The sequence below is a fragment of the Corvus kubaryi genome, unplaced genomic scaffold (assembly GCF_017639235.1).
Source record: "Corvus kubaryi isolate FWS band 111438036 unplaced genomic scaffold, C.kubaryi_AGA036_p1.0 split3-73, whole genome shotgun sequence".
NCBI lineage: Eukaryota > Metazoa > Chordata > Aves > Passeriformes > Corvidae > Corvus > Corvus kubaryi.
This window is the reverse complement of record NW_024582091.1, coordinates 47,047,765-47,073,560: the sequence shown is the minus strand read 5'-3', so window position 1 is coordinate 47,073,560 and position 25,796 is coordinate 47,047,765. Positions and strand designations below refer to the sequence as shown.

Sequence of the window (25,796 nt, the reverse complement as noted above, 5' to 3'; positions counted from 1 at the left end):
AAATTTTCCATGGTTGTTTTGCCTTCTGAAATTTAGGGCTGATCTTACAGCAGAAAAGAAAGTTCAAGAATTAAGACACTTGGCTAAATTATCATCAGTTCTTTTTCACAGCCTTACTGCGTGACATTTGGAATATCACTTACCCACTTGCTGTATCCATTCCCAATGTATGAAATGGCAATAACAGCACTTCTTTACCTCCACTGTGGATCAAAAGGATAAGCATTTTAATCATTTTCCAAGATGCTCAGACAATATGGTTAGTGAAGAAATAGGCTACACAGACTGACCTTGGGAAATACAGCAAATACAGCCAAATACAGAATGGAGAAAGTGAAAATGGAAAAGGCTCACAGCTCTTCTGTGAAGCACAGGTGCCTCATTGCTGCTTCTGTTAACACGTTTATCCAGCATGATCTTGAGAATCTTGTCTTCTTTGAGGAGTCAGAGACTAACAACTGCAGCTGACTTCCTCTCCCTGCACTTCCCACCACAAACTAGATAGGAGGTTCCAAGAAGAGAAATCCCTGTGTGCTGTGGGAAGCCATACCCTGGACTGTCACTCTTGTGTCTGGTACGAACTGTAACCACCTCTGTTTCTTTCCTGCACCTAACCTGGACATGATCATCAGTTCAACACTGGGACATGCAATCGGCTTTTGCTACCTGACAATGGTCCCGTGACCCCTGAGGTTATCCAAAGTCTCCTGTAGTAAACTGGAGAACTACAGGAATACTTTCCCTTGTGGCACAGTGACTAAATATTACTCTGCCTGTTAGCAGCAACACTGTGCCAAGGATTTGTTTCACTCTGCTTGTCACTTGCACTTGGAGAGAGGTTTGCTGAAGGATCAAATCCATGTCTCTGATGAGCTCCTGCACATCAGATACAGGAACAGGCTGCTTATGCTCTGCCAAGTTTCTGAGGTGAAGTGGCAATTTAAAAGCATATGGAGAAAATAAAAAAATCAGTACTGTCCTGCTAACAGTACAAATCACAAATGTGAAGCAGCATTTGGTTTTGAAGCACCATCTCAAGTTTTCCAGATAAGTCAAAGCCACAGAGTGAGCAGCTTGTATGCCACTTTTGCTGGTTACTCCATATCATCCTTGTGTTTAGACCATTAATCTTAACTCTGAACAGCATCACCTCTATGTATTCCTGCTAATCTCTACTTTTCACAGCGCCAATTGCCCTGCAGTATAGCTGAATTCTTTACTTGTATTTTTTTTTTTTGCCCATTAGCCTCCAAAGAAGGGGACAGAAAGATGACAAAAGTCTGCATAAAGCACACTCCTATGTGCCTGCCTGGCAGCAGTGTTATTAACTTACCCTTTCAGCCACAATCAGTTAAATACAAAACCAACTCACATTCTTCCTTTACACACTCAGAAAAGGAAATCCATGTGTTTATACTCAAAATCCACATTAAAATAAACCAACGGTCAAATCTTGCCATCTTACAGTGTCTGAAAAGCCAAATTTGTACTTGCAGAAAGCTTTTTCCTTCCCCCATCCCACTGCCCCAACAACAACCTTCCTGCAGGCTCTTCCAAGATGACAGGGTCAGACATCGGTGCCGAGACACAACCATTACAGTGTGCTGGTGCTCTCATTACACACACCCTGATTTTATAAAGCTTACAACTGAGATTCGACATCCACTGCACGCTGCAGCTTGGCATATAACGCCATTTCCAGACAAACCAAAGAAAACTTATGACTGTTTCTCAGCTGTGAGACATCAGGAATTGATTTATGCTGGTTGCAATTTAACCTGCAACCTTCAAACTTCCCATCCACTTTAAATATTTTGCAGGGAAATTTTTTTACCCTCCAGTGGCCATTTCTTATGGAGTTGCCTTCCAGCACCTTTCCTGCCATACCTGTGCGTACTTGAGCAGAGCCTAACTTTGCAAACCCTCCCTTGGGACAGACCCTGCAAAAGTGGTTCCGATGATTCCAATGCCAGTAGACACGCACTTCCAAGGCTTGGTAACACCCCTGTGTTTCCCACGGAACCTGCATATGGAGGTCTATACGAAGCAACACTTAGTTATTTACTCTGGTCTTGGCTCATGCAAGCAGAGTGATCAACAGTGTTCTATGTAACTGTTAGCTGAACTCCTTGCAAAAATGGCAGAGTCCTCAAAAATAAAACAGAAGGAATGCTGTGGTACTGTATTATAATATTTTAGCTCTCAAAAATGTTGCTGCGTTTTAGGCTAATGTTCTAACATCACAGATGTTCCCTTTCTTAGAATGGAGGGAAAGATCAGAGCACCATTACTCTCAGCTGGGAATTAGAGGTCTTTATTTTTTAAGAGAATGTAGATTTTTATTCTTTGGCAGACAATGTTTTTTCATTTGATAAGAGGACAAAAGTTGGCATGCAGTGTGGTTTCCCTTCTTAGTCAAAAAACGTACCTGTACATTCAATATTATTGTATCAAATATTGAAAGGAGGAAAAATTCCATGGCTTGAACTCACAGACATGTTTTCCAACATTTAAAATTTGTGGCTTTGCTCATGTGTTTATGATAAAATGTACCATTCTATATCATAACATTCAAATGATTCATCAAAGATTCAATGATAAAAGAATTGCAAAGAAACTGGAATGCTTTAAATACACCATCAGGTTCATGTACTTTCAGTTCCGCCGAGCTACTTCTCTACATACAAGCAGGAAACACTTGAGATACTTGGACTTAGCCCTGCATCACCAACAAAATTTATGTGGAAGAGAAGTAAATTGAACAGAAACAAAAAATGGCACAATTCGTCATTGTCACTTGAAACTTAAGACTAAAATTTATTTTTTTCCAGAATGCTGCATTTAAACAACAGTTTAAACAACTCTCTTTAGTGTGAAAGCACTGATACTTCACTTCCATTGTAACACCACGCTGACTGCTGGAGCTTTTATGCCTGGCCATCAAATACCATATCCAGTAAAAATGCAGTGTATGGAGACTAAGTTGTTTCTCTCCTGGATAAAACTTCTACTTAGAAGCCACAGAGCACTGGACAATGTACTTCAATGTACTGACCACCCACCTCAGGTGAGTAAAACAATTCTGACTTCACTCTCACAGCTTCAGATAGTTTGGGAGATGCAATAACCCAGGAGCAACCTGCTCCAGTCTCACTGCTCAAGTATGACTTTCAGAGGATGCCTTGTGCTGAATCCAACCCTATTCTGTTGGGTGCAACTCCAGCATCCTACCCACAGCCACTGTATCCAGGCAGGAAAACTAGTGTAAGCAAGAGGACTATGGCGCCAGGAAGAAATGTGCAAGTTTTATTTTTAAACATCGCTGGACTGAAAAATAAACTCATATGGCTTATTGATATTTCAGGAGATAGTAGTGAATAAGTTAAAGAAGATTCATTCCAAAACATACGTTGCTTCATTTATAACTAAGCTAATGTACATATATATTTTCTTATTTTCTTAAGTGTTGAACAGCCACCTTTTCCCCCCCCACAAAGATCTCCAAGTACATGCATGGCACTTCCTACAAAGCTGTCATGGGCTAGAGGCTTACAAACAGTGATTTTTTTTTTTTTAATAAGAAATATTCATCAGACCCAAATATAATTATTTAAACCAACTTCTTCCTGAGCAACTTAGAATTTGGAATGTGCTGAAAAGTTTCAATAAATAAGTCAAAGATTAACCAGCTTAAAATGTACCTTTTAAAAGTTAAGCAAAATATATTTCATGACAGAGGAATAGGCCATAGGATCAGGAATATTAGATGCTATGTGCCAGATAAATTTAAGAATTGCCATTTGAGGAGGAGAGGCCAGGTTGATTGTTACGAAAATACAACAATATTAAAACCTAGCGAGTAAATCATTAAGCAGCTTTTGTATTTCGATTATAAGTAGTGATGGCTGAAGACACCATTAAATAAACAGATAGAAACAGACTTTACTGTAAGCAGCAGTGAACTTGCAGGAAGGGTGAATGGTGTTAAGTGACTATACTCTGTTAAAACATTGGCAGAAAAAGGATTCAAACAGAATTTCAGAAACATGAGAATACTAGTTTTCTTTCCAAAATATAACAACTCCACAGTGTGTAAACTAATCATTACTCTTTCAATGTAATTTCATAGAAACCACTTAAAATATACAATGCAGCAGATTCATATTTTAGCTAATATGTTAGTTACTATCTGTGCCATTTTCAGCTTTCTTTTATGTGCTCCCCCACAGTAGTGCACTGCTACCACCAGCCTGGGATGTTAATAATGAATCTTCTTCCTAGTATTTTCTGTAAGTTAGCATCTTGTCTCAACTCTTCTTTATTTTCATTCTCTGTATATAGGTAAAGACTGAGCAGTGAAGAAGACCATAATGTTTATTGGCTCTCAGCAGGCTCATGGAAGGGAAAACTTTTGGAAAGCCCATTTCAGCTGATTCCGAGTTTATATGCTTCATCCATCACAAAATAACTTTTACTTGTTATAGCAAACTGAAGTATGACCTTGCAGATGGCAGCCATGGAATAGGAACCAAAAATTTTCTGGTAGGTGTTTTGAGAAAGGATGCGAGATAGACAGAGGTGGATTGTCCTCATCCTGGCAAGCAACTGCAACATCTTGTACCTGCTTCTTTCCTGTGCTCTAGGGACAGGAATTTATTGCTCTTATTCTCTATTAGTCCAGCTTTTTCTGGCAACATAAGAGGCCAAGGCCTCATCAAGACCCCAAACTCCCCCCTATTCTGCTGTGAAGCAGAAGGACAAAGAGCTGGGCCCAGGGCTGCCTGCAGGTCTGTCACTTCTGCACCACCAGCGCTGGCAGGCTGCCCAAGAGCCAGCATGCCACACGTCACAGGGAACCCCACCCCAGGGACACCCACCCGAATAACAACAGCACCTCACATATTGGTGCTACTTCTCTTTCCCCTCCCAGCTTCCACCGATCCCCTTTCTAGTGTTAGCAGATAATATTTGTAGTGATTAACAAGGGCAACTTTCACAGTGACTCTCTTAACCACCTATCACTGAATCGGCTTTGGTTTCAGAGAGTACATCTTCTTCTATTTGTTTGATGATTCTGAAGTATTTCAACTAGAGAAGCTGTGTATGTTCATATTGTTAATTTTCCTTCTAGGCACGCTAAAAGTAGGAGTCTGGTGTTTGTGCTGGTGGGGATGCTGTGTTCAGCTTCAGATGTGAACAACTAAATTCTGCAGCTGCAGAAATACAGGTTGTACTTAATAGGAGTTCCAGATCATCTGAGTTTTTTAATGAGCAGCTTTTTCTGTATCTCTTTGGATTTGTGACCCAAAAGAATAACAAAATCTAAAAATACCATTCTTGAACATAAACCCCACATGTTACACCTTTTCCTTTAGAGTCTAATAGAAACATACTCAACTGCTGAAACAAAGCCCTGCCTGGCCCTTTTAATTTGTTGTTGCCATTCACCGACCTGGTAACTCTTCCCACTCTATGAACTAGAAGGGTTTACCAAAAACAATCTGGTTCCTGTAACTTGCCTTACACCCACTAGTATTGATTTGGCAGAATAGCAGCCTCTCTCCTCCAGCACAGGTGATTTGAGGAGCTGTTACCTAGCCCCTTTCTGAGCCTGTTATCCTTGGATTCACAGACACAGCAATGGCTCTGACCATAACACTGGGATACCAGGGTGCTTTGGACAAAAAGAGGCACTCTTCCCAAATGGCTCACTGCCTGTAGTTCCACTTGCTCGTAGTTAATGCCACAGTGTTATGCCACAAAGACTTGTTTCTGAAGAGAGAGAAAAGAATCCGTAAAAGTTACTTTTCAAGAATGCTAATCTACTCTCTTGTATTTTGCAGGTTCCCAAAGGACTCCTGTGTATTCCAAAAGTTATTTTGTGACAGACGGTAGATACTTCTCTCTTGAACTATGCTATAGCAAGGATGCTATAGAGCCAACACTGTATAATGAATCAAACCTGCAAAATCAGGTATCTCCCAAAGGCTCCAGAATGTGGGAATGGTCTGTTTTGTTCCATTTCAAATCCGCTGCACGTTAACCCAGTTCCTTAAGGAAATTACTTTTCATAATAATTAAAAAAAATCTTAAGAAAGCTGGAGGGGTCACCAGAAGAGAAAGGACAGCTCTTCCATCCATCACCTTTTATAGATATCCTCTAGCCACTTTTCATCATCTTCTTCCTCATCATCTATTGGTTCCTCAGTTTCCAGGGGAGAAGGGATGAAGAACTCAGGTCTGGGACGTGGTTTCCTGATATGAGACTTCAGTCCAAACTTGCGCTTTAGCAGGTGGAATTGTTCTTTGACATAGTAATAAAACTCATATTCATATCTCATGCGTTGGTAGAGGATCTGTATTGCTTCTGGAGAGGGGACGGTCTTTTTCACTGTCACAGTCAGATTGCCAAGTTTCCTATGTTCTGTAAAGAAAGAACAACAAGCAACATGGTGGGTGCTGATCAGCAAGACCACACGTAAACTTTTAATTTAAAACATTAAGGCATGGCCCTACTACATTACTGATACAAATGAGTTGCTTTAATAATGGATTTACTTTTAACAGGATATGAAAAAATACAGATGTTTGAATTCAGGCTTGCATGTTTAAATATGGCTAGTTCATACAGGTCATTTGGCTTGTCTGCAGTCACTGAAGATCTTAATTGTCACTGGTTATGAGAAAATGCAAACCACATCATATGAATTATGAGCATAAGCATATCAGTAGAGAAACCCACAATCTTGCCTAGCTTTGGAAATTTTGCCAGGCACACCACCCAGCTTAACTAACCAATTATTTCCTATGTGGCATATGGTGACCTGTCTCATTTGTGCTTTATTATAGTTCAAATATTAACAGGTATTTGTCAACCTGAATCCTTCGGCAGCACCGAAGGATTGTTGGCAACACATGACACCTCAGGAGCAACTGTGCCTGTTAACTTTCTTGTCCTGTTATGCCTGTTAATGGAACTAGACTCATCTTCCTGTCATGCCCTGGAAGATTTCACTACTTTTTTGCTCACCTGACAACTTTTGCTTTGGTAAACTGAAATACAAACCTTTTATTGCTGATAAAGAATTAGAGTTACTAACAAAAATACTGAATTGTCTCTTTGCCTTCTCTCTCAGTAGATAGTAGAGCCTACCATTGGAGATGAATGTATTTGAATGAGGTGTAAAGCAAACTCTGAAGGCAATCATTTTGCTCTTTTCTAGATGGCAATAGGCTGCCTGAGCATCCTAAGTATTTTCATCCTGAGTATATAACACGAGAACCTGTATCTTCTTGTAACAGCAGTTCTTCAAGTCAGAAGTATTCAAAAGGGTCAGGCCATGACGGATGGCAAAGAAAAAGCTTACATGGAGGAAGCAGACAACAAAGAACATTTCACGTTTCCAACTGGCAGCAACCACCCTCAATTCCAGAGGGACTCCTTGAATCAGAATGTGATTTTACCATGGGCAGAGTTCTGCTCATGTGAGCAGAACAAATGGAGGTCTTCTGGAGCACCCACCAGCAAAGCTTAACATATGCTTAACATCTCTAGAGAAACATGTTTTCATAATTGCTTACGCATAAAGCTAAGGGATGAAGCGATGGTTCCTAGCAGGAAAAGTAAGCTGTTCTTGGGATCCCACAAGCAATATGTTTATCCAAGAGAAATAATCAAGAAGAGCTTTTTAGGGAAGAGAGGAATTTTAAACAAAGAAAAACCCTTTTATCCCAAGAGGTAATAAAATATGAGTAAGTCCATCTAGCAAGCAGAACAGCAATGATCTTCAGACAAAAAGCTAGTACAAGATTTTAAATCTTGAAAAGTACAACAGATGGGCAGAGAACAGCAGTGAACATGAACTGCTTTCTTTAAATTTTGAAAGATTAATATTCATAGAGCTGGAGGTATCAACACTTGCAAACAAATTTGATTTTCAGTCTGTGGACACACATTTTCCTCCTTCAGAGTGAAGGAAAACAAGGAACATTTTAATAATACTACATGAGACCAATGCTCTGGGCTGAACATGCTCTTACTCACTGGACTTCATTGTGTCACACCCACCTGGTGCAGAAGAAAAAAGTTATATCTGAAATAACTATATCTGAAATAGTCAGTTGTGCTTATCAACTCCAGCAGAGTAATTTGAAATGTAGGAAGAATGATACAAAGAGAAGATATGTTGAGTAGCTTACCCAATGCAACACTGTTCTAAATCACGAAGTATTTAAAGCATTAATTCTATTTTGCATCTATACTTTTAATTCTTTCTCTAAAGGAACAAAGGTTTTTATTAATTGCTAACTATTAAAACATACTACTGTGTAATTAAATGAAACTTTTACACCAAAGTTAGTAGTTCTTTACACTGAAATCTGTCTCTACTCATATATCTAAGTAATTAAACAATTGATTACACAGAGTTCTCTGTTTAGTTACAGTGATGTATGGTGAAACATGCTGTATATTTACTGACTGTTTATCAATTTGCTCAGTTTATTTAGATAGTAGTGAAATGACTAAAATATACAAAAACAGAAAGAAAGATGCAATTTTTAACATGCTATTTATCTAAGAAAAAGTGTAGAGGGAGGATCAGGAAATGCTGAATTTCAAACAGACATTAGCATACAAAGCCAGGACCTGTAGTTAGTGAATAGTGTGAAGTATTTTTGGTGAAAATGTCTGGGTTCCCCAAGAGCTTATTCTGGTCTGCACCACCTTTACTCATAGACCGGAATAGACTAATAAATGTCTTATCTTCTTAAATTTTCAGCCAAGTTGTTCAAGTTACCTTCAAATTGCCATTGATGGCTATGAAATGACTACACTCCAGGAAGGCCACTGTACTCAGTCTGTCCCAGGGTGAGAAGAAAACTTTCTTATGATTATTGAGCACTTCAAGACATTCCTCTTTCTTGTGCTTAGCTGATAGCTCCTGCCAGCTTTACAGTCTGGTTTTCTTTACAAATTCAGCAGCAAATATACACTACTAAATATTGCATTTATTAGCTTAAGCCTTTATACTGCTTGCCAACTTCATTTTTATTTTACGTAAGTTATTTCTGTTACAGAAAACTCCATTTAGCTCACTGGAAAAAGCTCTTTACTTATACGGTCCCTCCAGGACTCTAAGTGGGGAAAGCCACTTTCACAGCTCCAGCTCCCTTTGGTGGCTGCTTCTCTCAGCAGAGAGAGGCACTTGTGCTTAGCCCAGGAACGCTGCCAACGATGACAAGGTGAAAAGCATGAGACTGTTTTCTTTGGGGGGCAGTCTGTGGGGGCAGGAGTGGCCAAAGGCACTGGTGGTGTGCCAGGCAGGGAGCAGCCCGGTGCTCCATGCCACCCTCGCAGCACAATACACTCCTCTGAATTTTCTGTTGCAATGGCACAGGGGTTTCTGGATGTGTGCAATTCTCTGCTCTGTGCACACACCTATGTCTACAGAAGGACACATACGAACAGACAGAAACACCCACACTCTGGAAGGCTGCAGGGGCAGTGTAAATTTTCTGGCTCCTGTTTGCCTTGCAGCACAATCATCAGAACTGCAGAGCATGAAGAGCTGTGAGGTGTGGGTTGTTGGATGGCGTGAGTTGGGCCTGCGCCTGGTTGCAGGCTCAGCCTTTTGATAAAACAAGTGAACTCTGCTTTTTTTTGTACCTGAACTTTATTTAGACTGTGTTTTAATCTTAAATACTCTTAAAAGGCTCTCTAATACAAATATGGATGAAATCACAAAACTGCCCCTTGAGGTCACCTCAACCACCTCTTCTCATCATAGAAGCAAAACGGAAAATTAGATCTGGCTTAAAGCCAAAATACCAATCTGCATATGCTGCATAAACCCAGCTGGCCCACCAAAGGACCCCCATTTTATGACCTTTGAGACAGCTAACCACATGGAGGGCAACAAACTACACCATTTACTTCTCAGGGTTATTTTTTTTTAAATGTGTTTGCTTTGGCATTCTTTTAAATTGCTAGAAGAATGTACTATACAGCAATGCAACCCCCCAGTGCAGCCTGCTCATACCTTGAATTAAAACTAAACTGGTACGTAGATAGGAATGAAGAAAATTAAATTCTTTTGGGTTACCAGTTGATGAGCGTTTACTGTTACTTTCCACACTCTCACTTTTTTTTTTTTTTTTAAACTAAGAAAAGGACATTACTCACTGGAGCAATCCAAACCATAGGGAAAAGTGAGTTTTCTAACTTGTGGCTCAAAAAACCTTGAATTGCCATATTTAGACAAAATGATCCTAAAGGCATTCTCCACCTCAGAAGAGCTCTTCAGAATGATGTGCTCTCCAGTGTCCTCCTGTTTTGGGGGGTGCCATGCCGAGGCTGCTCCTCAGCGCTGCTCCTGGATGAAGCCACAGGGAGCCCAGCGCCCCTGGGGGGCCCATGTGGAAGAGGTGAGCCAGGCTGGAGGCAGCTCAGGGTGGCTGCAGGCCAGCAGAACTGTGGGTTTGCTGGGCTAACGCCGCGGTGCAAGAACGCCACGCTGAGCTGTGCTGCGCTGCTCTCATGGCTGTGCGAGCACGACGGCTGTCACAGATACAGCAAACTCATTTCCTGCAACCACACACGGAGGCCCCGCGTTTCCATCATATGCAGCCGAGCTACAGCACATACCTACTTCTCCAGAGTTTTAAATGGAAATAAACGTATGTCACTGTGGTTAGATGTGACGTACAAAGGGGCGAGGGTCTCTGCTTGATCTGCCTCTCGTTGCTGCAGTGCCAACCAGGGCTCTTATGGCTACACTAGAAATGATCTCCCCCAGAATATTAAACTGCAGCTTAGCAAAGAATTTTCCAATACAACTGATTTGCTTTTCAAACTCAAAATTTTTATCCTGGCTCTTGAAGGATATCTGGAAAAGGACAGTGTGGGGAGAACTGATGAGACACTGATGTGCTGGGCTCACATGTCTTTCCAATGGCCACAGGGTTAGTGCTGCTCAGGAGTCTTGGTCCAGGGCAGGTCCCTGGATCCAAGCTGGAGGAGGGATGGTGTGCTGCAGCCACAATCCGCGATGGAGCACCTTGCTTGGGCTCATGTTTGTTAATGGGAAGCAGGGACGTTGGAGAAAACCTAACAGAGACACCCGCCAGACAGAAACATATTAAAAATCAAAACTGATAGAAAAGTTAAGTAGCAATTTGTCCCACAGCATCTACCAACTTTATCTGAAATACTGTGAATCCCAGTTACTAACCTCTTCACTGCTAGTTTACTCTCCTCTCGGTTATTCACACCAACAAAATACGGTGTAAGTTGTAACGACATGTAGATAAAGATTAGACCGTCATGTGCATACTGGGGACTTATGCCAGGCTCACAGCAATGCTTGCTTTGTTTTAGCACTTCTGTCCTGTATTACTGTGCTGCTTTGCTGCCATGGAACAACTCCCAACTCCAGGGGATTACGAGAACTCTCACACAGTGGCACACAGCCATTTCCTATCTCCTAAAGGTCAGGTATGAAACTCTCTGAAAGAGCAGCGCTCCAGAGGTCACGGAAACTCCCAAAACTTCAGGGACCTGCAATCCTAGGAAATGGAACGTCCTATTATTTTTCAAACAGGGATCTTGGGAGCAAATACACCAGACTGTAATTAGCACAGATACTAAAATTATGGCTGTCAGTGACAGAGATGGAACTAGGTGAGACAGCAATGGTCCTTCTTCTTTCTTACCACTACAATGAATAAAGAAACTGGAGGAAAGAATAGTCTCCCTGTTAACCTTATATAATTTCATTATTTATATTAACATAGACAAAATGCAGGAAGCTCTGACAATGATAAGCTGGCAGAGAAAAATTGAGGGATGCCTAAACAGAGATTAGCTAGGAAGAGCTCAAACAGATAATCTGAATGACGTGCAGTCAAAAAACTACTAATGTTCCAGGATGTAAACACCAAGGAGGCATGACATAAAATCACAGCAAGGAAGAAAAAATGAAGAAAAAAGAAAAAAGAGGTAGCGATAAGTGATAAATGTAAGAAGTACCTTGGTCTGATAAGGCCACAAATAACAAACATCTTCCTACACCATGCAAGTAACATATATTTGGAAAATATTGCAGAAGTCAACACTGCACTGGTCTGGCTGTCAACTGGACAATGCAACAGCAATACGCATTCAACAATGCTCTTACATACTACTTGAGCTGTTAAAGGCATTACATCACTATTATGAAACACTTGCCATACAACAAACTCAGCAATACAAATATATAACTTTCCCCAGTTACCACTCTCTGAAGTCTCTTCTCCAACCAGTGTATTTATCATGAAATCTCTAACTCTCCTCCTGGAAACATCACAGTGCTGTGCCTTTGCTCCTATGAGTTCAGAACTGTGGATCCAACAACATGGATTTCCAGCTGCATGGGACACCTCAGCCAACCTTCCTGTACCACACATTGCCTCTGATGCTGCCCTCACCCTGGAAATGTGCTGTATCTCACATAAGATCAGATAACAAATCTCAGCAGGATCTTCTAATAGACGCCCTTCTTTGGTGCATTTTAATATTGTATTCCCAGTTCAGGTAGGTTAACGCAGAAGAAAAAGAAAAGTTGAAAAATAACCCACATTGGTAGAATGAACAGGCAGATTCTTATGAGAATGTGGTCAGGTACTTTTATAGCCATTAAGCAACTTTTAAGTTGAACTAGACAGAGTTGGAGGTGCCAAAACCAAAGTCATCTGCAGAGGAAATGCCAGGATTGTCTAGTTTGAGTTGCCGAAAGAACTGCTATGGTTGCAGCTCATATGCAATTTCTAATGTATTTTTTATAGCTGTTTAAGGGTTACTGAATGAATCCAGTCAAATCTGGATCTGACAAAACCACAATTTAAAAATAGCTTCTTACAGATCGCTTGTGAACAGGGCTGCATAGTAGGTTATGCAGATACTAACATTATTACTTTATTGCAGAGACAAGAGAGAGCTGCAGTGACCGAGACAAATTTCAGCAGCGCTTACGAGCAGGAAAAGCTTCACCACAGCTATGTAATGCAGAAAATCTGCAGAGATATAGCCCAGGACCTGAGAATCTAGAGCAGGCATCTTGCCTTTGTGCTTCGAGTCATGGTAGGCTGCTATCTGTGATTTTTGTCCACAAAAAGGAAATGATGAAGAGGCGTGCTGTGCAAGCTAAGATGTCCAAGAGGGATGGAGAGAGGTGGAGGTATCTTTATTTCCATATATAGTATTGGTAAGTGAAACACTGGCATATAGCATCCAGTTTTGTAACCACATCCTAAATCAGACAGACTATGAAAACAGCCTCAGAATGAACACTGGGGTTGAAAGGGACACTTTGGAGAAAGATGATAAATTTATTCTGGTCAGCTTACCAAAAAAAGATGATTGAGAGGTGACTTGTTTACAGCATCTGCATATTTTCATGGTGAGAAAACTATGGGTACTGAAGAGTTGGAAGCAGGAACCAGACAAATGGGGACTGGAAGCATGGCACTGCTTTTTTAAAGTGGTGAAGGTAATTGATTGTTAGTACAAAACAAACACAGTTGATTTGCTATCACTTGAAAATTTTGCATCAATGCTGGATAACTTAATGAACTCCAGATACTGGTCTCTATGCAGAAGAGAGACTCTGTGGCCTGGAGCACATAGGAAGCCAAGCTCAATGATCCAATGATCCATTTAAGTCTTTCACAGATGCAAGTTTCGAACGTCTTGCTTGTGTCAGCTTCCAAATCAGAAGCACCACATGCAAAAGACTTTTTGTCACTGCTTTTCAGATATCTCAGTGTGAATGTCATTTTTGGAAGATGTCTGGACACCCAATTTGCGACCTTTTCCACTTTTTTACTGTTCAAACCTAGTGGTCACCACCCTCTAGTACTAGGCCTTGCAGGAATGGGAAATAATCCTACATTTAAAAAAAAAAAGTTGAGATCATGGCCTTAAAAATTGTTAATTCTAAGTGCAGGCTCTTAGCCTCTTAGACTTAAGCCTAAGTCTTCCAAGAGCATACATATGACTGCTTATTTCTTTATATAACTACTGAAATGAAAAATGAAAGCAAAAATACTATGATGCAAGTAATGTCCAGTAATAAAATTTATGCACTGCCAAGGTAAAATCACAACTGGTATGAGAGACAGTACTGGGAAGATGAGTGTACTGTAAGAAAGCTGCTATTAAAATGGGGGGGAAAAAGGTGCTATTGGTTCTTTTCTCCCTTGTGAGAAAGATGCCAGTTCTAAGAAGATTTTCTCCCAACCATGTCTGCACACAGACAACCGAAAGCCCCAAAATGGTTTTATTTCTTATTATTTCAAGTTACAGGCAGTCAAGAGAAAATTGTCTCTTTTGCCCTTAGGTTCTTTTGTGTATAATGAGTGACTGAAGGCAGCCAGGGGCCGAGACACTGCTGAAGAAGGAAGAATGCTACCAGAGCAGAAACAACACACTGTTCCTTTCAAGTTCACCCCCTCCTGGCCCACAGCCCGACTGCCTTGGCCAGCTGCCAGGAGATCGGGACAAAGACTTCCTCCTCTGGCCAAAATCGAGGAAAAGGGTCTGTTGTTTAACACAGGCAGACTTGTTTCAGCAAGAGAAAAAAATAAAAAGAAGGGGAATTATATTAACTAGAAGCCCTGGGAGAGGAGAGTAATCTCATAGTGTGGCTAATGCAATTCTCACCCTGTTCTTTTCCTGGAGAGGGAACATCCTGATTTTCTACTGTTCAGACTACAAGGCAAAGTATAATGTCCCAACAGGGCTAAGCCCTAAGGCTGCCAGGGTCTTCATGTCCCCTGAGGTCACTATGAACCAGAAACAAGAATGCATCTTTCCTCCTTCCAGGAAGATCCAGGTAACACACTCTGCCCTCCACGCCTCCACGAATAAGCTCAAGTGAAGGGTGAGTGTCCTCACTCATGGAAAGACGGTAATTCCTATGCACCCAGCAGACCTCCAAGAGTCTGACAGATAGATAAGCCAAACCTTTAGGTATCTCGGGACTTCACATTGACCAAAGATACTGCTGGATTTCCACAATGGCATCAAACCCAAGTCAAGGTGAATTCATGCCTTGGCTTTTCACTGCCTCTGTTACAGAGCCTGCAGCTGTGTCGGCAATGAGGAACCTGGGACACCTGGGATTTGCTGCAATTTGAGAGTTTGTGTCTGTCCTGGAAATCTTGGAGGCAGATGCTGTTACAGAAGTTACAGAGATACACTGGCTCTTCATGCCAACCTCAGCACTTCTTTAGCAGTGTAGCTACAGGCAAGGAAAGGGGGCTTGGAAAAGGCAGAAGAAAATCCCTAGGTCTGGGGTGACCTGTTTGATCCTGAGCACCAAAGTGCTCCCTCAGAGGCTGTATCACAGGATGTAGTGTCTCAGTGACCTGTGGCAGTAGACTTCCCCTGGCAATGCTTTATATGCACAAGAGCTTTTGGAAGCAGACCCCAACTCAAGGATAAGTATGATTTTAATCTGTTTGGGTTAATATAAATGAATACAGGACATTTTTAGGTGCTTAGAAGCTGTTCAAACACTATCAAGATTTACACATGCATGTACTTGCTCTGTATTCCAGGCAATATATTTTCTTCCGGAAGGAGTGTGGAAATAGCATTTCTGACATACTTATGAGACCAAGATCTTTGAAGATAAAGGCTTTCCTATGCACCCTATGCATCTGTCCCAGCCAGTAGCAAAGACAGCTGCCTCTGCACTAACACTCACCTGTCTTCAGTCACTGACACAATCAGCTCCAGCACACCTTTTACCATTCTTGCTTGTGTGTCAGCACCCGGAACAATCCATTGAGGAAACAGAGCTTGCTCAATGATCTTTTAAAATTCAACCTCCATTTAACATTAATGTGCAGACAGGGAAGAGATACATGGGCACATCGTTCTGCCATCTATCACCTTGTTTACAGGAAGTAGCCTTAACTCTACTGCTTATTAAAGAACTGAGCTGAGTACTCTGAAAGCACACATGAATCGGAATGAGAGACATACCGGGTATGAAAAGCCATTGCTCCTGCACTTAATCCTGCAAATTGTCTTATGTCTGCAGTATTTCAACCAGTAGTTTCATGCCAGTGTTAGAGAGACTGGCTAGTATCAAAGTTTCCAGGATAGTCTGCACATTAGTTTAATGACAATACTAGACCTGACATAATGACTACCATGCTTCAAAGTTACACTGCACAAACCTTTCCCTTGTGATTAACAAAACAGGAGATAAAATGACCTGCTGTCTTTTTCCATTTCAGTGTTTACGGACACTTATAAATGTTAACACCTCAGAATAAGAATAAAATGAGATAGAAACCAGGAAGGATGTGACAGCAATTAGGAAAAGCTCTACAAGATAAATCAATTTTGGGAGGGAACGAGGTTACTAAAAGGAACACTAAATGTGCAACAACCTAGGCTTTTGTTGAAGAACATTGCAATTTTCTACATTGCAGTCTTCAGGAGAGGTGGAATAAAGGCACTCAACATTACTCGCAAGACATGCAATGTTATCGCAAGACATGCAATGTTAAAAGTTTTATCAAGATAAAGAGAGAAACGTGTTGAGGCAGGCTGCTGCCCTAGTAAGCAGTCAAGCACCCATGCGGCCATCTGCTCTCACAGTGGGAGAATGGAGAGACCAGGAAGAACAAAAGCAAGAAAACTCGTGGGTAGAGATAAGAACAGTTTAATCTGAAGGAGGTGGGGAGGGAGGGAGTGATGTAAACGACATCCCTTACCACATTCCCCAGTCAGTGCATAAGCAATGGCCAACCTAGAAGCCAAAGATCCCACTCCTTCCTCCACCTCTACTTTTATTGATTACTGAACATGTTGTTATACGGTATGAAATATCTCTCTGATCAGTCTGGGTCAGTTGTCCTGGCTGTGTCCCCTCCCAACCTCTTGCCCATCCCCAGCCTACTGACCAAAGGGCAGAGTGACAAGAAGAGAAGGCATTGATGCTGTGAATGATGCTGTGAATTACAGATGAGTTCTGGAAGTAAATTTAACTTATCTGATAACATAACACAACACAGAAAATACCATTAAGAACCAAAAGTCAACATTTCAGTGCCCAATTTCAACACCTATTCCTCTTAACAACAAATCTGAGCCTGAATCTACAAAATCCTATTTAATTTGCTAAGCTTATTAGAAGAATTTTTTTTTAATACAGAGTATTTTAATGAAGTTCTGTGGAAAACATGATGAAAAAGTTATCTGAGAGAACAGTACACTCAGGGTTTCCATAGTAAGAAAAACAATGAAAAAATAATCAAGCCAACTTTAGACAGGCCTGTCCAAAAAAATAAAAAAATCACCTCTGGGAGGCTCAGTGTACATTTATGTAGAAGGGACAGTGACCGTGTTGGATGTGTATGTGCACTTAAACATAACAACAGGGCTCTGAGGCACATGTTTTCACCCAGGCTCAGGGCTCAGTGGGTGACCAATGCACACAATCAGGTTTTGTCTTAGAATCACAGAATCATTAAGGTTGGAAAAGACCTCCAAGTTCACTGAGTTCAACCTTTGACTGAACACACCATGTCAACTAAATCATAGTGCTAAGTACCACATTCAGTCTTTCCTTGAACACTTCCAGGGACAATGACTCCACCACTTCCCTGGGACATTTCTTCCAATGCTCAAATGCCCTTTCAGTGAAGAAAATTTTCCTGATGTCCAACCTGAACTGTCCCTGGTGCAACTTAAGGCCATTTCCTCTTGTCCTGTCGCTGGTTCCCTGGGAGAAGAGACCGACCTGGCTACAACCTCCTTCCAGGTAGTTGTAGAGAGTGGTTAAGGTCTCCCCTGAGCCTTCTTTACCCCCGGTTAAACACGCCCAGCTCCCCCAGCTGCTCCTCATATGACTTACCCTCTCTAAAGCTTTCACAAGCTCTCTTGCCCTTCTCTGGACATGCTCCAGCACCTCAGTGTCTTTCTTGCAATGAGGGGCCCAGAACTGGACACAGCACTCGAGGTGCGGCCTCACCAGTACTGGTGAGTACAGGGGGACAGTCACTGCCCATGTCCTGCTGGCCATGCTACATCTAATCCAGGCCAGGATACCATTGGCCTTCCTGCCCACCTGGGCACACACTGGCTCATGTTAAGCCAGCTGTTGAACCACCATGCTCAGGTACTTCTCTGCTGGGCAACTTTCCAGCCAAAAAAATCTATTGGGGAGGTTGTCCTCTGCAACTGAGTGTGCAGCTTTGGAAGGGACACACATGGAGCTATTGAGGGAGGAAGGGGACACCTGGCCTAACCAGTCCAAGAAGTAGAACCAACCCTGGCAATCAGTGGGGTGACAGATGCCTCAGCTAGATTGCCTTCACATACAGTTTTAGTGCTGAGTATGCAGGTCCCAGTACCCAATTCAATGTCTGGATGGGGCCAAGTTCTCCAGTAAACCCATGCGTGCTAGGAGTATGAAATTATGACTCTGAGCTCTTTAAAAACACATTCCTCACAGGCTACTCTAGTATGTCCAGTGACTGTGGTCACCAGATTCTAAATAAACAAAGTAACCTGGGCACTTCACATTCAGCTGGAACTTCATCCATCGGCTTGCCATAATGGCTGACAGCATTTCTGGCACATTCCCAGAGCATTTAATTTTATTAAGTACATTTACTGAAGAAACAAAAACCCTTAAACTGAGCAAATATAGAGTCCTCATAAATATAACTAGTTTTTTTTTTTCATTTTGTTTGAGTAACAGTGAGAAATGAAAAACTGCAAGGCTAAAGGAAGTGAAGGGACTATTTATATAGCATGGGAAAAATTAAACTGAGATTCAACACTTTAAAGTGGGTGACATCTGTTTATCAAAATACTTCTGTTGTATCTTTTGCTTTTTGTCTTTTCCTGTTAGGAAACAAGGATGCAGTGCTGGATTCGTCCTTTGATTTTAGCAGCAATCTGGGCAAGTTCTGCCACTATTTCAAAATCAAAATATTGGTCTGGCATTGCCAATTGCTAGTAAAATATACTAACGTGTCATGTGCCATTTCTTCACTAAATTACTCACACATGTATATACAGTATGAAAAGATGTGTGGGACTAGGAGGTTTTCCCTTTTTGCACATGAGATACAAAGAGGCTATGCACTTAACTTCTTATTACTTTTGAACAAGTGGGATGCACACCAAGATGTGGTCTGAAAGGGTAACTGAAGCAGTCTGTGAACTGAGCAGCTGAATTAAGCAGTAACTCAAACCACTGATTTCTACAAGTAGCTTGCAAAAACATGCACCAAGGAAAATAATTTTCAATGATTCAAAGCAGAACCTTTGGCTAAGTGGTAAGTCTGCCCTTAAAATAGGCTAAATAAGGCGTTCTGCAAATGCACAAAGTACTGGGACCTGCCAGGGACCCAATACCATATTCTACCACCAGCAGAAGGCAGTGCTAAGTAAAATCTGAAATTTAATATACAGACAGATATGCTTTGCAGTTTCACTGCTCTTCTGTTAGTAAAAGTTCAAGATGAACTGGGCTGACATTTTTGGTAAGCTGTTTGGTAATGGGTAAGACAACACTTCTTGCTATCAGCCACTTGCATTGGCGTGTCTGCACCAAACAGGCAAAGTTGTACAAGATGCAATTTTTTCTTGTTATTTTCAACTAATAAGAGCTAAGAATAGCTGACTACAAAAGGGGTTTATTGTCCTCCACGAGCTGTTCTTGGTATATCTGGATGAATACGTATGTATATCAGGATGTGTGTATATGTATGCCCACCACAATAATGTATTTCTTTCAAGGGCTTGGACTAAGAGCACTCATCTCACGCTTTTTCACTACTCTGACTGGAAAGAACAATTTGCCACTTGCAAACAAAACAGACAAAAAAATATTAACACAAGAACTCTGTTTCATTGCACTTATGAAGAATACACACCCTCCATGCTAAGCATCTCACCTGGTCATTAGAGAAAATCAGTGAATTGGTTTGGCACACAAAGTCATGAGCTAGACTAAGTACCCAAATTCGGGAAAGAATATGAACTCTTCAAAATGCTATTTGGTGTGGAAACCTAGAATGCAGAGAATATTTCTCTGTTTTGAAAGGTTTTACCCCCCTGGACAGTACTGGTTTTGGCCTTTGTCCATGGGAAAATTTGCCTAGCCTCTGGGAAGAATTTGAATCTGCAGTGGTGTGAATTAGGTGATAGAATACTATGTGAGATTATCACAGGGTGAAAAATTTAGAGTTTTTAGGTCTATTTGCATAGTAAATAGAGAGAAGTAGAAAACCTCAAAATGGAGGATAAGTTGTAGTTAAAAGCTTCTCTCTCCTTCTTCACTAACTCCGTATTTTGCAGCAATAGTGGTTTGGGATGATTGGATACAGAATCCCGCAGTTCCTGTCTACATGATTTAGGAACTTGTTGGACATTGGTAAAAAAGTGAAAATATCTTGTGTTTTAAGTTTTCATTGGGTAATTTACCTTTAAAAAGGCTGTGAGATCTTGATAAGTTGTCTTCTTGCTGCATTCTCTGCTCTGTGCTATGTCTAAGCCATGCCAGTGGCTTGTACTCCTTAGATAAGAATTAATAAACACCTATCTGGAGACTGAGAAGCATGAAGTCCCATTTGCCTCCCTTTTTCTCCTGGCAAAAATCTACACGTCTCCCCCATCAGGGAAGACAACAATTAATGATGCGGACAGCGTTATTCGGTATCCAGGATTCCCAGCTTATGTCCTGACTCTAATAGCTTTTAATTACCATCACAGACTCAAAATTTACCACTGAGTTTACCACTTACTGAATTAAATTAAGAATGGGAATAGACAGGATAAGAATCTAGACTGGAAAAAACCCCACACCTGAAATATCCACAAATGCTGAAATAATAACCCTAAGGAAGATGTGGAAAGCATGTGATACTTCTGTGGTGAAACTGGACAAACACTAGTCCCTATGAACCAGGTTTCAGTGCAGAAAGACAGACTGAGGACTTCTCGAACACTGAAACATAAGCCGTGCACAGAGAAAGACCGGAGATATATCTCACATGTGCTGATCCAAAACTCTTGGAGAGAATACGGAGGAAGCAACTGGTGAAATTACCTCACTGCCAAATACCTGAGCAGGTTTGTTCAACCATCATCCCTTACCCCAGCTGGTCCTGCCATGCTTCAAGATCCCTTCAAAGTTTTACTGTCCAAAATCCTTCCCCAGGTTCCCCATCTTCTGCAGTTCACTCTCTAGCAGTTGCTTTGGTCACCATGCAGGGGTTTCTTTCTATTTACTAGAATAGATCTTCCTCTTCATTCACCTCCTTTGCTCTTGGTAATGGAGTCCTGGGCTTCTGCTGTGTTTCTGTGCACCACAGGGAACTAAGGTCATAGACTTTGTTCCTGGAATCACTGCAGGAAAATACAGCGGGGTGCTAAAAGAACCCCAAGTGAAGCCCACAAGAAACCCCCAAACAATTCCACCAAAACTTAAATAGGACTCAGTGATGCACAGATCTCTCTATTGGATAGGCAAGGAAAGCATTAAGAAGGATGACATAAACTTTGTTTTCATATGCATACTTCATCCTTGCTCCACAAACACTACTGCATGTCAACTCCTAGCCAGCATTCTTCTCTACCCTACTGTGTACTGTATACAGCACAAGTGAGGAATATTCCTGCTGATGAACTCCAGACAGCTACTCAGGGCACCAAACAACCCCCAGAGAGATGAACAGCCATTTAACTCTCTTCACTGATCATGCAGAGAGTTCAGCTCCCCAGTACATAATTTGAGCAGTGCCATTAAATAATGTCAATATCCAGTGAAGTAAGCCAGGTTTGTCTGAAGACCCTTCAAGGACAGTCAGGCTACTGTGAAATAGGCAGAGCACTTATGGAACAGTAGAGTGGAAGAAAACTTCAAAATAAAAATAAGACTTCAATGTCCAGAAAATATTTAGTGGTTTTTAGGCTAAAACAGAGTTTTCTGTGAATATTTTCATTCAGTGTTTTAAATAAATTTGCTTTGGCTATGCTGTCACTTCTGTCATTTCCAATTTCCACTAGCTTTTGGAAGATGTATATTATGTATCAGTCACCCATTAATTCCACACTCTCATTTTATGTAACAGAAAAAGCATGTTCGTGTCCAAGCAGTAAATGTCCAAACTTGCTAACATCCTAAAAGCCACAGGAGCACAGCTCTGCAAAGCACTGGGGGCTCTGGCCAACTGTGTGCACCCGTGGCTCCCTGCATGCACCAAATATTCTGCTGCAGCAACATCCGTGTGCTCCCTGTCCCTGTCTTCCCTCCCCATGGGCCCAACACAACCAGCCACTGGGCTCTCCCAGTAACTTCTGCCGTGCTTCTTTCCAGTGAGAAAGAAGAAAAACCTTCTGTCCTTGCTTCTTTTTTAGATCCAACAGTATTCTTTATCAACCTCCTTTTTCCCCCTTCCACTGCACAAAAACCAAGAGATCAAATCATGTAGCTGATGGCTTGGAAATTAATCGAAGCAGTCAAGAAGCAGGAGAAGCAGAGACAAGACAACCAAACAGTTTTTGTTCTAAGCCCTACATTTGCATGCTCTGCAACGCCGAAGATGTGATACCCATAACGACTTACAGGTACACGTGTACCCCAAGAACAGAAATACATCACACAGCAACACAACTTCACAGGCCCTGCAAAATTCAGTTGAAGGGAACAAAATGGAAGAAGACGAACCTCATTCAAAATTTCCATTACACAAAAGGTATTAGATAGAATCATATTGCAAAAGGCACAACAGGATATATTATTTTATCATTAATCTGTCAGAATGCAAGAATTTAGGGTTTTTCTTATGCTGGATGCATAGAGCTGAATAATCCCATATTACAGGGAAGCCAGATCAGAAACAACAGCCATGAGGAAAGCAAACTGATTGTGAAGAGAGTATTTCAGGGCCTGAGAACAGAGCAGGAGTGCTTGCGTGGGCAGACAACAGATGCCGCTCCAGACTTTCAGCAAACAGCAGAGCAGGGAGGGATGGGTAAATGCTGGTATTTACTTGCTGTTTTAACTTAAGCAACTGGAGGAAGATAACAATTTAAGACACTGCCCCCTGGATAGCTTTTGTATTTCTCCTGAGTCTTCAATTATTGTATTTTTCTCTCTCTTCAATATCCTCATTTCCCCTGAGTATGCACTGACCAGCAACTTGCATTCCCTAGAAATCCTCCCACTAGCTATCTGGAAAGAAATTTATGCTAGAGGGCATAACACTCTTCTAACATGTAGATGCCTTTAAAACCACAAGTCATCTTCAGAAACCAAATTGAACAGAGGTGCATAAAGAATTCCTCCAAGACCTATTCTGGAGGCAAGTGGATTCAGCCAACTCACAAACATCAGCAGTAATTTCAATTCAGTAAGCATGTTTGGCATTCTCAAACCTTCACCCAAACCACACACCTCTTTGCACGTGCACTTCTTTTAAAAATACTTTTTCTTGCTCTGTTTTTGTGCTCACTTTTTGCCCTCAGCCTGCATGATAAGAATTTTCTGGGTGAACCCTGGAGAACTGAGCAGACCAAACACTAATTCTCATATGGAATTTATTTAGAGGAGGAGAAAAAAAATCCCTTAAGTTGAGTAGTTACGTTATTTTGAACTGGTTTTGTATTTTATGCGTACATAGCGGAGCTGGAATTTCAGGGCTGGCTTTTGTTTGCATTCATCATGAAACATTTGTTATATGAGCTGCTGCTACTGCTACCAAAACAGCTGCTGCTCACTGCTGGAAAACCAGAGGCCAACTCAACAGTTTCTTTCTTTCTCTGGTAAGTCTAGCTGGAAAATGAGGCCTGGTGTGTCTGCAGAAAATTACCTTTCTTTGGCTTCACTGTCATCCTTGCCACCTTTTGCTTGCCCAGAATGCAAACTTGAAAGAGAACAGATAAATGAGAACAAGAGCAGGCATGTTCTGATGCTCCTGAATCACCTACCATTAAACACAAATCAGAAGTACAGCTGCGTGAACTCCCTGCTTTGCAGCTAGGGCAGCACCTCAGATGTGAATGTCTTTCCTTCAGCTGCTCTTGAGATTCAGCCAGGATTTAGCCCTTCTGTCCTGCATTATCATTTTCTGCCATCTGGAAAAATTGAGTCATGACTTGATCTAGCTTTGCATAAAAATTTCTTCAGTAGGAGACTGCTTCCCTGTGCAGAGAAAAATACCCACCCATCTGACAATCTGTGCACTTTCCTACCAAGCTCCACACAGATCAGGACCCAGAGCATCTGTGGACTGCAGCTCTGAGTGCTGAGGACAGACCTTCTCAACTGCACATGAGATGAATTTTAATGCTTTGCTTTATTATGATTCGTAGGCCACTTCAGTGTTGTTTTTGTTGCTTCCTGGTAACATCATATCGGCATTGACCTCTCTTACCTCAGTCATACCTTTTTAAGAGAACATTTCTCCCAGGCTGCACCATAGTCCCTGTGAGACTTCCTTGTTTTTTTCAAAGTAAGGGGACACTACCAGACAATGCATGCTTACCTCTTCCACCAGCTTTATCCTGCAGGAGAACATTCTTTCTCCTATCCTGACAACTGGTTTTCTTAAAGAGCTTTTAGACAGAGATCTTGCTGAAAAATCACACGTGTACCATCTCATATCCCTGTGCTTGCTACGTCCTTCAAGGAAGTAGTTGATTTTTGAGGTTTTACAAATGCCATACTGACTTTTCCCAACTGTCTGTTAATCACATCCTCAATATATTATAGTTCCTCCCAGTACATCAATTTGATTTTTTCATCTGTTATGTCTAGGTGACAATTGCAGCCCTCTAAAAGCTTGGGAGTCATCTTAACTATTCTTCCAAAATAGCTGCAGATTGAATCAGGGGACATACCACAGAGGTGGCGATTTCAGTTTCAAAGAAATCCTTGATGAATGCTAGCTCTCACAGCAGCATCCCTAACACTGCCAAGGACTCAAGACAGCTGTGGAGTAAAAAATGCCACACCCTAACAGTTACCTGTATTATAGATGGCATTTGCAAGTAACTGAGAAGATATTCAAATGGAGTGCAGATAGCACAACTCAAAAGATAATATTTATAAAGTGCAGTAACCATTGTGCAAATGTTGGAGATAGACAAAGATAGAAAACTGGAAAGAAGATAGTAATAAAAGAACACAATGAGAATGCAGTTTGGAAGAAGAGGAGGAAACTGGGAAGATGAGCCAAGAGAGAAGCAGAGGGGAGAATGCTCTTTCATACTACATTTGAAAATTTGTGATTCTACTCCAAGAACAGAGAAAAAAAAGAAAAATGGAATCTTCATAGCTATATTTAGTAAAAACCTCTTTTCTCACTATAGCTTCTTGGAGAGAAAATTTTCAAGAGGGATGGACCAAAAAGGCTGGGAAATTCCAACAAGGAAAGGAAGTAGGGAACATAACTCCAAGGAAGGAAGAGCAAGGGGTCAGCTCTCCAGCACCATAAACTGCCTTCAGGGCAGGGAAAGCAAAGGAGTTCAGAGGGAAGAGCACAGGCATGGTCTGAAGCTGTGTTCAAGAGAGGAGTGATGGCTGGGAGACATACCAAAGCGACTCCTGTGTAGCACCTGAGAGCTACACTGCTAACATATTTACTTCATTTCAATTCTTAAAATTTTGTCATCAAGAGCTGACCCTTGCACTTTGCTGAAATTCACGTTACTAATTCTCTCCCTTCTTTTCTAATAGTAGCAACAGGGTCCTTAAGATGATTTTAGAGCACAATACACTGTGTCC

The 25,796-nt window shown here is 41.4% G+C and overlaps 1 protein-coding gene across 2 annotated transcripts in view; it reads right to left on the bottom strand.

Moving 5' to 3' along the window:
* UST (uronyl 2-sulfotransferase) overlaps positions 1 to 25,796 on the bottom strand; it is a 169,525-nt gene that overhangs the window by 4,506 nt on the left and 139,223 nt on the right. Inside the window, exons 8-9 of one of the 2 annotated variants that reach the window (XM_042016511.1) lie at positions 6,145 to 6,424; positions 144 to 203 (exon numbers count right to left, since the gene is read on the bottom strand). In XM_042016511.1, coding sequence (XP_041872445.1) covers positions 144 to 203; positions 6,145 to 6,424 — 340 coding nt within the window. Of the gene's footprint in view, positions 1 to 143; positions 204 to 2,787; positions 6,425 to 25,796 lie in introns of those variants that run through there. The other variant, XM_042016512.1, reaches the window with a different exon arrangement.